The 16,288-nt window shown below is 35.1% G+C and overlaps 1 protein-coding gene across 17 annotated transcripts in view; it reads right to left on the bottom strand.

The window, feature by feature from the left end:
• The window catches only part of CARF (calcium responsive transcription factor), a 96,294-nt gene that overhangs the window by 61,460 nt on the left and 18,546 nt on the right, over positions 1-16,288 (bottom strand). For 16 of the 17 annotated variants that reach the window (XR_005985015.1, XR_005985016.1, XR_005985012.1 and 13 more), the window contains exons 3-7: positions 15,955-16,072; positions 13,599-13,826; positions 6,124-6,244; positions 4,972-5,101; positions 2,992-3,076 (exon numbers count right to left, since the gene is read on the bottom strand). Coding sequence is in view for 12 of the 17 variants with exons in the window: in XM_041737225.1 (XP_041593159.1) it covers positions 2,992-3,076; positions 4,972-5,101; positions 6,124-6,244; positions 13,599-13,826; positions 15,955-16,032 (642 nt within the window). In the remaining 5 variants the exon portion in view is untranslated. The remainder of the gene's footprint in view (positions 1-2,991; positions 3,077-4,971; positions 5,102-6,123; positions 6,245-13,598; positions 13,827-15,954; positions 16,073-16,288) is intronic. The other variant, XM_041737228.1, reaches the window with a different exon arrangement.

Raw genomic sequence — 16,288 nt, 5'->3', positions numbered from 1 at the left:
GTTTGAGGAACACATTATATACCCATTCTTCCTTATATTTAAGTTCTAACTCTGGATCTGACCAGGTCAGCATAAAACTAGCCACAGGTAACTAACTAGGTTACCTTTCTTTTGCTGAAATTAATTTTTTTTCAGATTTTATTTATTTATTCATGAGACACACAAAGAGAGAGAGAGGGGGCAGAGACCCAGGCAGAGGGAGAAGCAGGCTCCATGCAGGGAGCCTGACATAGGACTTGATCCCGGGTCTCCAGGATCACGCCCTGGGCTGAAGTGGCGCTAAACCGCTGAGCCACCCGGGCTGTCCTGAAATTAATTTTGGTAAGACATGTATCTTTTTGAAAGCCTATGAAAATTGTGTTGGTATCTCCTAAGTTATATCAAAGATTTTGCTTATTAAGATTCTTTTTAAGAAGATCCTTCTCTGAGAGAAAATTGTTTGAATTTAGTACCAAAAATAGTTAATGGTTTTATTTTTTTAATGGTTTTATTTTATGGAAATTAACTTAATTACTTTTATCTAATGGACACAGAATAACTGTGTTGCTTCTTTTTGAAACATAGTTGCTTATAGACAAGTGTGTATGTGGACATACATACATGTGTGGACATACAGTTCATTAAGATAAAATTCCATTTTATGGTTACATTATTATTTTTCTTTATTCTTTAGTTCCCATTTTAATTTCTACCTTGCTTATATATTTTATATATTTTTGTAAGCTGTTTTCATTCTTCCTCAAACAAGGAAGGTATAAATTATGTAAAAAAAAATTGGTATTATCTACCCACAACCATGTATCCCTCAACAAGAGTGGAAGGTTTTTCTATACCAACAGAGAAAAATCTATTAACTGTGATTTCTACATAAAATGCATACAGACTACATAAAATGCATACTGACTCCAAGTGTGTTTCCCCATTAAAGGGAATAAGAGCAGAGATGTGGGACTAGGAATCTTTTCCTCTTTATTAGATTAAATATTTCACCCTGCAAGAATACATTTAACAAGAATGAAGGTATCAAAATACTGTTGTGGCTGCACTTTGGGCCACATTAAGAAGAGATAACCTGATGCCAAGCAATACATTATCTCCAATTTCTCCTAACAAAAATAAAAATTCCTAGCCTTACACATTTCTTTCTAGCCTAGATATTTCTTCATCAAAATATTGATTACACGAGGATCCCTGGGTGGCTCAGCTGTTTAGCGCCTGCCTTCAGCCCAGGGTGTGATCCTGGAGACCTGGGATCGAGTTCCACATCAGGCTCCCTGCATGAAGCCTGCTTCTCCCTCTGCCTGTGTCTCTGCCTCTCTCTCTCTGTGTCTCTCATGAATAAATAAATAAAATCTTTAAAAAACAAAACAAAAAAACACAAAACATTGATTACAAACAAAAGTAGAAACATAAAGTCCAGCTATAACATTTTTTAATAAATAAAATGAATAGACTTTATAATGCTGTCAATGACAAGAAAAATTCTAGAATTAGTACAATATAACCAGGCATCTCTCAGGACATAAAAGTTTAACACAGTTTTAAAAGTTATCCAATTAGTACATATTAGTCAAACCTAAAAAATGCTTATGGAAAAACATAAAAGTCAAAAAGTAAAAAGGATTATTAAATAATATATATACATATTTTATTGTATTATTATTATTTTTTGCCCGCCCCTATATATATACATATTTTAAAGATATTATTTGAGAGAAAGAGCACAAGCAGAGGAGAGGGCAGAGGGAGAGGAATAGGGACAAGCAGACTCCCCATTGAGTGTGGAGCCCAACGCAGGGCTCAATCCCAGGACCCAGACATCATGACTTGAGCCAAAGTCAGACACTCAATGGACCGAGCCACCCAGACACCCCTATTAAACAATATTTTGAAACAAAATGCAGAAAACATTCCTTTAGCCATTAACCAAAATTTTTTCACTACTGATATAGCTTAGGAGAGAAGAAAGAATCCTTCACTGGTGATGATCCATTCTGCTGGACAGTTTTAAGTAGTTTCTTTTAAGATTTGTAACATTAGGTAAGCCACACAATGCACATGATTGTAAAGCAATGTGTTTTGGCCATATAATTGCTAATGCTTTAATGTTTATAGAATTCTGTAAAGTTTATAACAACGATTTTAAAAACTCTCATCAGGGGTACCAGAGTGGCTCAGTCACTTGAGTATCCAACTCTTATTTCAGTTCAGGTCCTAATCTCAGGGTCATAGGATTGAGCCCCAAGATGGCTCTATCCTCAGCAGGGAGTGTCTGAGATTCTCTTTCTCCCTCTCCCTCTGCTCCTTCCCCTGCTCAATGCTATGTAATAATGAATAAATAATTAAGCAAATAATTAAGAAAGGTAATGATAATAAATACCAAAGAATTAAAAAGACAAGGAATTTAGGAAGTAGAGCTAGTTGTGACATGGTAATTTGTTTAGCATATGGTAAATTTGAGTTGAAATTCAAGTAAAACTTCACTAAGTAGCTGGAGATCTGGGGCAAGAGCAAAGGGATAAAAAAGAACCAGTGATATAGATTTGGAAATCATTTTTATAAAAGTGAGAATTGAAAGTTAACAAAGTTGATCAGCTATCCAAGGGATAAAATGTAGAGAAATAAGGCAAGGTCAAACAGTAAAACTTAAAGAATTTCTACTGAGAATATGAAAAGAAATAAGTTCAAACAAAGAAGTAGAAGGAATGGTCAAATAAATAGATAAAAACCAGAAAACATGATAGTGAAGTTTTATAGAAGAGTTGTAAGAGAAAAAATGATAGTAAAGCACTAAGGGATTTATATGATCTCTGTTTTAACAGAGCCTACAATCTCTATGGAATAAAAGAATAGATGAGATCAGAGTTAGCATAAACATGAACAAGGTATTACAGATATAGTCTCTAAGTTGTGCTTAAAAGAGGACATTTTGGGATGCATTATAGTTATAATCAATTTAGTGAATCTAGGTAAGGTTTATTTTTAACTCACCTCACAGCTCCTAAGACGGCAGGCCCACATAGGTGTGTTAGAAGAAAGTGGCTGGAGAGGAGCCAGAAAGGGTTCTTCAAGCATTCTGGGACAAGGGAGGAATATAAATAAATATATATTACAAGTTACACACACAAACACACATATGACATTCAATTGTTTTATCTCATTATCCAGTGTTAAAGACAATATATTGAGGTTACCAATAAGAAACTATAATAATAGGCGTGCCTGGCTGGCTCAGTTGGAAGAGCATGTGACTCCTGATCTTGGGAGTCATGAGTTCAAGCCCCAAGGTGGGTGTAGAATTTACTAAAAAACAAGGAATGCCTGGGTGGCTTGGCAGTTGAGCGTCTGCCTTCTACTCAGGGCATGATCCCAGAGTCCCAGGATCAAGTCCTTTATCAGGCTCCCCATACGGAGCCTGCTTCTCCCTCTGCCTGTGTCTCTGCCTCTCTCTCTGTGTCTCTCATGAAAAAATAAGTAAAATCTTTAAAAAATAAAAACAAAAACAAATAAATAAAATCTTTAAAAAATAAAAATAAAAACAAAAGCTTAAAATAAAAGAAGAAATAATAACAATACAGTTGATTTTCTTTAAACATCACTATTTTATTAACTGCTAAAGTAAAGGCCTAAGTTTCTTCCTCCAAATATCTATAACTCCAACAAATTTAAGTGCTTTATATATCTCTCTTAAACCTTATTTTATAGTCTCCTCATTATATAATTGTTTTTCATTTGACAAAAAATGAGCCAATAAACATCTTCAAGTGACTTGTTAAAAGTTAACTTGATTTTATGGCAAGCTCTAAGACTAAATGTCATAAATATTGTGTTAATTTTTAAATATTGTCACCAATAGTTAAAAGAATGTAAATAATACAAAACTTATGTCTAGGGATCCCTGGGTGTCGCAGCGGTTTGGCGCCTGCCTTTGGCCCGGGGCGCGATCCTGGAGACCCGGGATCGAGTCTCACATTGGGCTCCCGGTGCATGGAGCCTGCTTCTCCCTCTGCCTGTGTCTTTGCCTCTCTCTCTCTCTCTTTCTCTCTCTCTCTGTGACTATCATAAATAAATAAAAATTTAAAAAATAATAATAAAAAATAAAAATAAAAAATCTTAAAAAAAAACTTATGTCTATAGTTGCCTAAATTATTATAAACAGTATTGTCAAAAATAAAAACAGAAACATGTTAACAAAAAACATTTAATACTTTACACCACAGAGGAATTAAATGCATAAAAAGATGATGAACCATTAAACATTTTAGGAACTAGAATGGACATTTCTTTATTCTAAAAATGCTATTAGTCTCAGATGTTTTTTCTTTTTCTTTTTTTTTTTTTTTTAAGATTTTTATTATTTACTTATGAGAGGCAGAGACATAGGCAGAGGGAGAAGCAGGCTCCCTGTAAGGAGCCCAATGTGGGATTTGATGATCCCAGATCCCCAGATCATGCCCTGAGTTGATGGCAGATGCTCAGCCGCTGAACCACCCAGGTGTCCCAGTCTCAGATGTTTTCAAATTGCTTCAAAAGATAACAGGTGTCACTGAAGAAAAGTAGCACTCAGGGATAGTCTTCTACTTGCCAAGATGCCATTAAAATAATTAAAGATGGGATCCCTGGGTGGCGCAGCGGTTTAGCGCCTGCCTTTGGCCCAGGGCGCAATCCTGGAGACCCAGGATCGAATCCCACGTCGGGCTCCCGGTGCATGGAGCCTGCTTCTCCCTCTGCCTGTGTCTCTGCCTCTCTCTCTCTCTCCCTCCCTCTCTCTCTGTGTGTGACTATCATAAAAAAAAAAAAAAAAAAAAAAAAAAAAAAAAAAATTAAAGATACTTAATAATTTGATGATAGTTTATTCTATTTCCTGAATGTCTGATTTTTTCTACAGTCAGCCCAATTTACATGTGATAATTTAAAAAAAGATTTCTATGATGATTTCAAAACATGAACTCCTCTTTCCCACTGACTCACCTGGCCACTGTCTTTTTGGGCAATGTGACGGATGCTTGTGAATGAAGAGTGTAATTACTGGTACTGTCTGCTAGAACATCTACTCTTACAGTTGGTAAACTTCTATCACTGGATTTCTCTTCAGAGACATCTGAGCAGCAATAACAAGAACAAAGCAACATCAATATCTTGAATTAGACCATGAGAATATAACTAACTAGAGCTCATACATTTGAAGTAGGAAAGGCAAGATATGTTCTAAAGATAAAGACAGCAAAACTTATAATGCTTTATTAAAAATGTCTCTAATAAACTTGTTTCATTTCAGATTATAATACTGTCTACTAAAATTTTATAATTAAGTTTTTGAAGCTTATATCGAATAGACAGGATATCAAAGTAGAATTGTTATGTTAATAGCTTCATAATATAATAGGAAAATGTAAAACTCTTTTTCATTTCTATGCCAAGTTTATCATTTTGTCTGCAAATTGTTTTTTCCTTACGTTTTAACTGCTAACAAAGAATCATATCACTAAGGTAAAACTGTCTACTCTTAAGTCATTAGCTCTGAATGAACGATTAAACAGTGTGGCTATGGTGTTAGAAAAGGGACTGAAACACATGGACAAGGAAAGGAAGCCAAAAAAGAGAACTAACAGGAATATTATCAAATAGATAAGAAAAAGAATAAAAAATGAAGAGCATGATTCTCCTTTCTGAATCTGAAGGAAAAAAGGTAAGAGGAAAAGAGCAAAGAGGATGCAAAGAATAGTTAAATACAAGAGTAATGAGTCACATGGCTAACAATAATATGGATAAAAATACGAATGTAAAAATTTCTCCAGTAGCTATTAGCACTATATTCTTGTTATTGTTGCTGTTATTATTACTGTTATTATAATCGAGAAGAATTTATTTTATGCTCACTGGTGATTTGGGAGGAAGCAAGAGTCAACCAGCTTCATTGAATTCCAAAATGAAATAGACAGCTAACCTAGACAGGAGTTGAAAAATGAAATTTATTTGAGCTAAAAAAACGTTTTTCTAATTATTCAGTTCGCAATCTTACCCAAAGAGATCAATTTTAGCCAAGTTTCATGAGGTGATTTTCTGAAATATACATCTGTTCTTTAAAAATTCTCAAATCCCCTGTATCTCATGATTACTCACCCCGAGTACTATTCACATCTGCAAGCTGCCCCTGAGGTATAATCACTTGTGCCATTCCTGTCTGGGTAGATGGAATTACACGGAGCACCTCTCCATTTTCTGATGGATTAGCAACAATCATCTTGGAAGCATTAAAAAAGAAATCAGATACATAAGCCAACAAGGATTTAATAGAAGACATACCTATCTATATGGTAGATCCTATTATTTCCATCATTTTGTAAATGAAAATACTGAGGAACATAAAAAATTTTATCCAAAGTTTCAGAACTGGTAAGTGGTAAAGCTAGGATTCAAAACAGGCAGTTTGGTCCTAGTTTCTATAATCTTAACCACTTATGGTATTAATCATTATACATGTATGAGGCCTAATTACTTAGTAATGTGAACAAGGCTCTGACTGGACTAAACATATTTACTCTTTTTCTACTTACTGTATGATATCCCTATGTCTGAATTATTTGTATGGTAATCATTTATTCCATATTTTAAGTCATTTTCATTAGTTTAAAAACAGTACCTTGTTAGATATCTAATTAAACAGAATTTATTTTTATATCTATGAATTTATATATATCCTGTCATGGTCCATAAGGAATACCATAAAATACCCCCAAATTCTGAAAATATAAGAAAAATCATATGTTTATTATTTCCTTTTTTCCCTTCAGTTTGACAATTGAATCCATTGCCCTAAATTTAGAGGACTGTCAACTAAAACGGTATCTGAAGAAAAACATTTTGAGCCTATTATTTGAAAATAAAGCTAGGGATGCCTGGGTGGCTCAGCAGTTGAGCGTCTGCCTTTGGCTCAGGGTGTGACCTAGGGGTCCTGGGATCAAGTCCCACATGGGGCTTCTCACAGGGAGCCTGCTTCTCCCTCTGCCTATGTCTCTGCCTTTCTCTGTGTGTCTCTCATGAATAAAAAAATCTTAAAAAAAAAAAAAGAGAAGAAAACTAATATATTATTTGAAAATAAGTTTATCCTGTATTTCCAGGCTTTTCAGACACCTTGTAAACTTTATTACCTACCCTACTACTCTTCTATTGACAGTTAGTTTTACCCAAAGCCTGTTATTCTCAGTTCTCCCTCAAGTAACTCTTTGTAACCATTCTACTTTCCAAGACTGCCTTTATACTATGCATGAAAACATGACTGATGCCTGACAGAGACTGTAGTCCTAGTTTTAAGAGGGTCATTTGAAAAAAATTAAATTTGAAAAAAACTTCAATAAAGTAGATGCTTTAAATACATAAACATTTCCCAGAAATTAAGAGTAAGTAATTGTTACCCTCCCTTATCAAGTTTCTTAAGATAAAAATATCTTGCTATACCTCTTATCACCTCATCATGAGAAAGCAACTGTAAACTCTGATGATGATAACTGCTTTACATTTGTTGAGTGCATACTAAGTGGGAGGACTTTACATGCATTACCGTATTTAATCTTTATCACATGTATATGAAGTAAACACATTTTATACTTAAGGATATTGTCACAAGAGGTTACACAAATTATGCAAGATAACACAGGGTTATACAGTGGTGAGTTGAAATTCAAACCCAATTCAAACTACTCTGTATTGCTTTCCATTATCTAATGATGTTACTTAACCTAAAAAAAAAGACTAAAACAATACAAAAAATACCGCTGGACTTTAAAAAGTAACAGCAATAATATGGTTTTAAATCCTTTACTCCTCAAATGAGATTAAGTATTTGTAAAAAATATTCCATTCATTCTTAGAAAATAAGAAATATTGCTGTGGTTACTACTAAATCCAAACAAAACACAAATATTTATAATTTATTCAATCATACAAAAAATTCATAATTAAGAATGATCTGTGGAATATCCTCTTAATTTTGAAAATATGTTTCTATGTATAATGGAGAAGAATCTCCTTCATTTTCTCTTTCCTTAGCTAATTCTATCTGGTACCTAAAAAAATATTTTCAGTTCATGTAATTTGATAATGGTGACAGTATATTACTTTTACTTTTTTTTTTTTTTTTAAATTTATGATAGGCACACAGTGAGAGAGAGAGAGGCAGAGACACAGGCAGAAGGAGAAGCAGGCTCCATGCACCGGGAGCCTGACGTGGGATTCGATCCCGGGTCTCCAGGATCGTGCCCTGGGCCAAAGGCAAGCACCAAACCACTGCGCCACCCAGGGATCCCCTACTTTTACTATTCTAAAAGAAGTTAACTATTTTTAATCTTATAATGGAAACAAATAGTTTTGAAAAGTCATCTGTTGAAATAAGCATTCTATTTGAGTCAGGCATTGACATTATCAGAAAACCTTGGCTAATAAGTAGTCATATTTACTGGGCTCTTTGTGTACTGTACAATATATGTAATAAATCCAAAATGCCATCCCTGTTTCACTTGAAAACCTCTTCATCTATTGCAGATTCAGTCACTACAGAATCTTTACTACTTCCTTTATAACTTCTACATAAACAAAATTGATTGAAAGAAATATCCTTTAAAAAAGCTCCATTTGGTGGGAGATGTTGAAAATGGGGAAGGCCATGCATGTATAGGGGGCTTTATGAGAAATCTCTATACTTTCTGCTCAGTTTTGTTTTGAACCTAAAGTTACTCTAAAAAATGGTCTATTAAACAAAACCCCCCGAAATTTCCACTATATTTCCCAAAACATCACTGCCTTTTAAAATTTTTATTTTAATTCCAGTTAGTTAGCATACAATGTTACATTAGTTCCAGGTATACTGATTCAACAATTCCATAAATCACGCAGTGCTCATCATGATAAGGGCACTCCTTAATCCCCATTATCTATTTTACCTTTTTCCCCAACCACTTCCCCTTCTGGTAACGACTAGTTTGTTCTCAATAGTTAGGAGTCTGTTTCTTGGTTTGTCTATTTTTTTCCCTCTTTGTTCATTTGTTTTGTTTCTTTTTTGTTTGTTTTTTTGTTGTTGTTGTTGTTGAGTTTCTTAAATTCCACTTTTAAGTGAAATTTGTCTTTGACTGACTTAAGTGAAATTTAGTTTAATTTAAGTGAAATTTGTCTTTGACTGACTTATTTGCTTAGCTTTATACTAACTCCATCCATGTTGTTGCAAATGGCAAGATTTAATTTAAAAAAATATATATTTTATTTATTCATGAGAGACAGAGAGAGAGAGAGAGAGAGAGAGAGAGAGGTAGAGACCCAGGCAGAGGGAGAAGCAGAATCCATGCAGGGAGCCTGATGTGGGACTTGATTCCAGGACTCCAGGATCACGCCCTAGGCCGAAGGCAGGCGCCAAACCGCTAAGCCACCCAGGGATCCCCAGGATTTTATTTTTTTAATGGCTGAATAATATTCCATTGTATCTATACCTCATTCTTCTTAATCCATTCATCAGTAGATAGAAACTTGGGCTGTTTCCAAAATTTGGCTGATGTAAAAAATGCTGCTATGAATACAGGGTGCATGTATCCCTTTGAATTAGTGTCTTTGTATTTGGTTAAATATCCAGTAGTGCAATTGCTGGATTATAGGGTAGCTCTATTTGTAACTTTCTGAGGAAACTCCATACTTTTTTCCCCAGTGGCTATATCAGTTTTCATTCCCACCAACAGTGCATGAGGAGGGTTCCTTTTTCTCCACATTCTTACAAACACTGTTGTTTCCTATGTTGTTGATTTTAGCCATTCTGACAGGTATGAGGTGGAATCTCATTGTAGTTTAGATTTGCATTTCCCTGATGATCAGGATGTCGATCTTTTCATGGGTCTGTCGGCCATATGTATGTCTTCTTTGGAGAAATGTCTGTTTGTGTTTTCTGCCCATTTTTTAATTGGTTTCTTGGGGTATTAAGTTTTATAAGTTCTTTAAATATTTTTTTTTTATTCTTTAAATATCTTGGATACTAACTCTTTATCAGGTATGTCATTTGCAAATATCTTCTCCCATCCTGAAGGTTGCCTTTTAGTTTTGCTGATTGTTTCCATCACTGTGCAGAGCTTTTTATTTTGATGAAGTCCCAATACTTTATTTCTGCTTTTGTTTCCCTTGCCTCAGGGGATCTAATCAGAAAAAAGTTGCTACAACCTATGTCAGAGTTATTTGTGCTCTCTTCTAGGAGTTTTATGGTGTTGAGTCTCATATTTAGGTCTTCAATCTATTTTTAATTTATCTTTGTGTATGGTGTTAGAAAACAAAAAAAAAAAAAAAAAAAAAAAAAAGAAAACAGTCTAGTTTCATTCTTTGTTTTTTCATAGATCTTTCCTAAACTTTATTTTTTTTAATTATTTTTGAATTTAAATTCAATTGATTAACATATAGGGTATTCTTACTTTCAGAGTTAGAGGTCAGTGATCCATCAGTCTTATATAACACCCAGTGCTCATTATATCACGTGCCCTCCTTAATGTTTATCACTCAGTTACCCCATCCCCCCACCCTCTCCCCTCCAGCAACCCTTAGGCTTGCTTCCTATGATTAAGAGTCTCTTATGGTTTGTCCCTCTCTGATTTTGTCTTGTTTTATTTTTCCCTCCCTTCCCCCATGATCCTCTGTTTTTTTTCTTAAATTCCACATATAGGTAGGATCATAATCATAATTGTCTTTCTCTGATTGACTTATTTCGCTTAACATAATATCCTCTAGTTCCATCCATATCCTTGCAAATGTATGATTTCATTTTTGATGGCTGAGTAGTATTCCACTGTGTGTGTTTGTGTGTGTGTACATATATACACACCACATCTTCTTTATCCATTCATCTGTCAATGGACATCTGGGCTATTTTGGACACTGCTACAAAATAGCCACAAATAGTTGGCTATTTTGGACACTGCTGCTACAAACATTGGGGGTGCGGGTGCCCCTTTGGATTACTACATTTGTATCTTTGGGTAAATACCTAGTAGTGCAGTTACTGGGTCATAGGGTAGCTCTATTTTCAATTTTTTGAGGAACTTACATACTGTTTTCCAGACTGGTTCCACCAGCTTGCATTCCCATTAGCAGCTGAAGAGGGTTCACCTTTCTCCACATCCTCAACATCTATTATTTCCTGACTTGTTCATTTTTGCCAATCTGACTGGTGTGAGATGCTATCTCACTGTAGTTTTGATTTGTATTTCCCTGATGCTTTGTGATGTCGAGCATTTTTTCATGAGTCTGTTGGTCATTTGTAGGTCTTCTTTGGAGAAATGTCTGTTCATGTCTTCTGCCCATTTCTTGACTGGATTTGTTTTATTTTTTGGGGGTTGAGATTGATAAATTCTTTGTAGATTATGGATATTAGCTTTATCTGATAAAACATTTGCAATATTTTCTCTCATTCAATATATTGTCTTTGGGTTTTGTTGACTGTTTCCTTTGCTGTGCAAAGCTTTTTATCTTGATGAAGTCCCAATAGTTTGTTTCTGCCTTGTTTCCCTTACCTTTGGAGATGTGTCTAGTCAGAAGTTGCTGCAGCCAAGGTCGGAGAGATTGTTGCCTTTGTTATCCTCTAGGATTTTCATGCATTCCTGTCTCACATTTAGGTCTTTCATCCATATTGAGTCTATTTTTATGTATGGTGTAAGAAATAGTCCAGTTTCATTTTTCTGCATGTAGCTGTCCAATTTTCCCAACACCACTTGTTGAAAAGACTTTTTTCCATTGGATTCTCTTTCATGCTTTGTTGGATATTAGTTGACCACAGAGTTGATTTTCCATTTCTAGGTCCTCTATTCTGTTCCATTGATCTATGTGTCTGTTTTTGTGCCAGTATCATACTGTCTTGATGATCACAGCTTTGTAATAGAATTTAAAGTCTGGAATTGTGATGCCACCAGCTGAGAACCCAAAAGACTTCACCCCCAAATTGCTAGAACTCTCAGGAATTCAGCAAAGAGGCAGGTTATAAAATCAATGCACAGGGACACCTGGGTGGCTCAGCAGTTGGGCTCTGCCTTTGGCCCAGGACAAGATCCTGGAGTCCTGGGATCGAGTCCCACATCAGGCTCCCTGCATGGAGCCTGCTTCTCCCTCTGCCTATGTCTCTCATGAATAAATAAAATCTTTAAAAAAAATAAAATCAATGTTAAGAAATCAGTTGCATTTCTATGTACCAACAATAGGACAGAAGAAAGAGAAATTAAGGAGTCAATCCCATTATAATTACATAAAAAATGCTTAGATACCTAGGAATAAACCTAACCAAAGAGGCAAAGGATCTACACTCAGAAAACCATAGAACACTCATGAAAGACATTGAGGAAGATACGGAAAAATGTTCCATGCTCATGGGGAAGAACAATTATCATTAAAATGTCTATGCTACCTAGAGCAATCTAGACATTCAATGCAATCCCTATCAAAATACCATCAACTTTTTTCACAGAGCTTAGAACAAATAATCCTAAAATTTGTATGGAACCAGAAAAGACCCCAAATAGCCAAAGTAATGTTGAAAATACTTTCTTATAATCTGTTTCTTACATTTATTTCCATGCTTCATGCCACAGATCTTCTATTTCATAGCTTCAGATAACCCTCTGCATTATCTCCTACCTCAGACAAATCACCTTTATGACCACTTTGTATAGAAAGTTTAATACAATTACAAAGAGAATGGGAACTCTAACATTTTTTAGACTAAAAAAAATGACTTTAATGTGCTTTTAAAATAACCCTTCATACAATAGGACATAGATTAACTCTAGAATGGAAACAAAAGAGGGATTAATTTTAGGTAAAATGGTTGCTCACCTGTGGTATAACTTATAACTGAAGTTATAATCTTTAACATAATTTTTATTATGAAATTAATAAATACCCATTGTAGAAAATTCGGGAAACAGGTAAATAAGAGATATGTCATTCTTCATATAATTAATGTAAGGATATTCTTATTAATCAGAGAGAAACTTAAAAGTTTTTCTTAGTAATTATCTTTATTTTAATCAAAACCATCTTTCATTTCTTCTACTCAAACTATAAACTTGGCCATAAATACTTCAGCTAACAGTTTAAAGCAATATTTTCACTTTTATGCATTGTTATTTACATGGCACATACATATCTACCCATCAGTAAAGGTATGTCTAGTTGCCAGTATACCACTGGTACTTCCATTGCTTTCTTTTGCTTTAAGAAACTGCAAATTAGTGACTGAGAGGTAGGTAAAGCAATAACCTTGAGTTCAGTCAAATGTATACACAAAAATAAATATAAGTTACATGTAAATGCTGGCACTAGTTACAAATTATGACACATTTCCAACTAATCTCAAAGTGACAGCGTACCTAGACATAGTGGCTGGGAAGTATTGGTTTAGCATTCTATTAAGTAGTCCCAAAAGGAAATCTTTTAAAATCTTCACATAACTTAAAAATGAACATCATGGAAACAGTATTTTCAGAGCAATGCAAATCAACAGTTTCAAGAAATAAAGGTGATCTAATAAGGTTATTACATTTTGCTTAATAGCATAAAACAAGTTATTTCTAAAATACACTCACCATTTGTGCATTAGAATCCCCCAATGACTGGAGTTCATATTGTATAGGTTGCCCATTTTGGTCCACTAGGTGGAACTGTTCTGCAGAAAGAGTCTGTGTCTGAGTCAGGGCCCCTGGTATATTCTGTGATGTGAGTGAATTATCTGCTTCATGAGAAGTGATGGGTAAATCTCTAGGAGAATCATTCTGTCCAAAGGAAGGATCCCTGGAGTCCATACAGGTTAGATGCTTTTGCAAAGAAAAAAAAAAGCATTTGGGTGTTTGTAAAATATAATGTCACAATGCGTATTTTTAATTTTTTTAAAAAAGATTTTATCAAGTAAGCTACACCCAACACAGGGCTCCAACTCACAAACTCAAGATCAAGAGTAGCATGCTCTACTGACTGAACCAGCCCAGTGTTCCTAATGCTACAATTTAAAAAAAGAAAAAATAGGGGATCCCTGGGTGGCGCAGCGGTTTGGCGCCTGCCTTTGGCCCAGGGCGCGATCCTGGAGACCCGGGATCGAATCCCACATCGGGCTCCCGGTGCATGGAGCCTGCTTCTCCCTCTGCCTGTGTCTCTGCCTCTCTCTCTCTCTCTGTGACTATCATAAATAAATAAAAAAAAAATTAAAAAAAAAAAAAAAGAAAAAATAGAAGTTTATCTCTGTGAAAAACAGTATGGACATTCCTCAAAATTAAAAATACAACTACCCGGGATCCCTGGGTGGCTCAGCAGTTTAGCACTTGCCTTCAGCCCAGGCCATGATCCTGGAGTCCTGGGATCGAGTCCCACATCAGGCTTCCTGCATGGAGCTTGCTTCTCCCCGAGCCTGTGTCCCTGTGTCCCTGTGTCTCTGCCTCTCTCTCTTTCTCTCATAAATAAATAAAATCTTTAAAAAATAAAATACAGGGCAGCCTGGGTGGCTCAGCGGTTTAGTGCTGCCTTCAGCCCAGGGCATGATCCTGCACCCCGGGATCAAGTCTCACGTCGGGCTCCCTGCCTGGAGCCTGCTTCTCCCTCTGCCTCTCTCTCTCTCCTCTCTATGTAATCTCATGAATAAATAAAATCTTAAAAAAAATAAAAAATAAAGTACAACTACCCTATGATCCAGTAATCAAGCTACTGAGTATTTACCCAGAAATACAAAAACACTAATTCAAAGGGATAGGTGAACCCCCATGTTTATAGCAATAGCCAAATTATGGAAACAGCCTAAGTGCCCAATGGCTGATGAATGGATATTCAGCCATAAAAAAGAATGAAATCTTGCCATTTGCAACAAATATGGATGGACCTAGAGAGTATAATGCTAAGTGAAGTCAGTCAGTCAGAGAAAGACAAATACCATATGATTTCACTCATATGTGGAATTTAAGAAACAAAACAAATGAACAAAGGGAAAAAGAGAGAGTAAGAAAAAGACTCTCAATTATAGAGAACACACTGATGCTTACCAGGAGAAGGAGGGGCAAGTGAATGGGTTAAATAGGAGATGAGGATTACAGAATGTACTTGTTTGGGGCTTGTTTAGTTTTTTTATAAAATTTTTTTTAAGTAGGTTAAATGCCCAGCGTGAAGACCAACACAGGGCCTAAACCTACAACCCTGAGATCAAGACCTGAGCTGAGATCAAGAGCCAGATGCCTAACCAACTGAGCCAGCCAAACACCCCAGGAGTACACTTGTGATGAGCACCGGGTGATATATGAAATCACTGAATTGTACACCCGAAACTAACATAGCTATAGTGGAATTTAAAATAAAATATATAAAAAATAAAAAATAAAAAATAAAATAAAATAAAATATATAGAATGTTATAATAAAAATAGAAAGATTAATTTTTCAGTAACTTTGCTTTTTCCAAGAGTTGCCAATTCATATATACTCATATAGACAGAAAGCAATTCTTAAGTGAAATTGTTAATTTTTATATTTTATTTCAGTTTTATTGAAATAAAGTTGTCCGTGGGAATACAACCTGAAATCATGATACATAATTCAAAATAGACTTTTAATATGTAGATTTTTATGAATACATTAAAAAAGCTCTATATAATAAAATTAAATGTATAATAGAATTGTGGATAAAGGTTAATAGTCTTGAATACAACAAATGTAACACTATTTCTTATATGTAAAAAAGCATTTTTTAAAAAAGATTTATTTATTTATTCATGAGAGACACAGAGAGGCAGACACACAGGCAGACAGAGAAGCAGGCTCCCTGCAGGGAGCCCCATGTGGGACTCAATCAGGGATTCTGAGATCACACCCTGAGCCAAAGGCAGATGCTCAACCACTGAGCCATCCAGGCATCCTGAAAAAGTTGTTAAATGGAATGGAAAAAAGTTCCCAGTTGAATTCCTACCTCATATACATGAGAATCTGTTTTTGATTCTTCGGAATCATTATGGTTGACTCTTAGTGAATCATTAGCCTGTTCCATGCTGGTATATTCAATTCCATTTTCTTCTGTTATTTAGTAGCTGAAAAAATATAAGTATGTGATTAAAGCACTTAACATTTTTATGGAATGTTTGTCTTAAATAAAATCTCCCATTTCCTCTATTGTATTACCCTATAAAATTCAGATTAAATCATTTCCATATTTTTAAAGGGAATTCTCTCTTTTTTTTTTTAAGATTTCATTTATTTATTCATGAGAGACAAAGAGAGAGAGAGAGAGAGAGAGGCAGAGACAT

Source organism: Vulpes lagopus, chromosome 22, assembly GCF_018345385.1.
Source record: "Vulpes lagopus strain Blue_001 chromosome 22, ASM1834538v1, whole genome shotgun sequence".
Classification (NCBI taxonomy): Eukaryota; Metazoa; Chordata; class Mammalia; order Carnivora; family Canidae; genus Vulpes; species Vulpes lagopus.
Note: the sequence above shows the minus strand (reverse complement) of the source record. Positions and strands in the feature narration are given on the sequence as shown.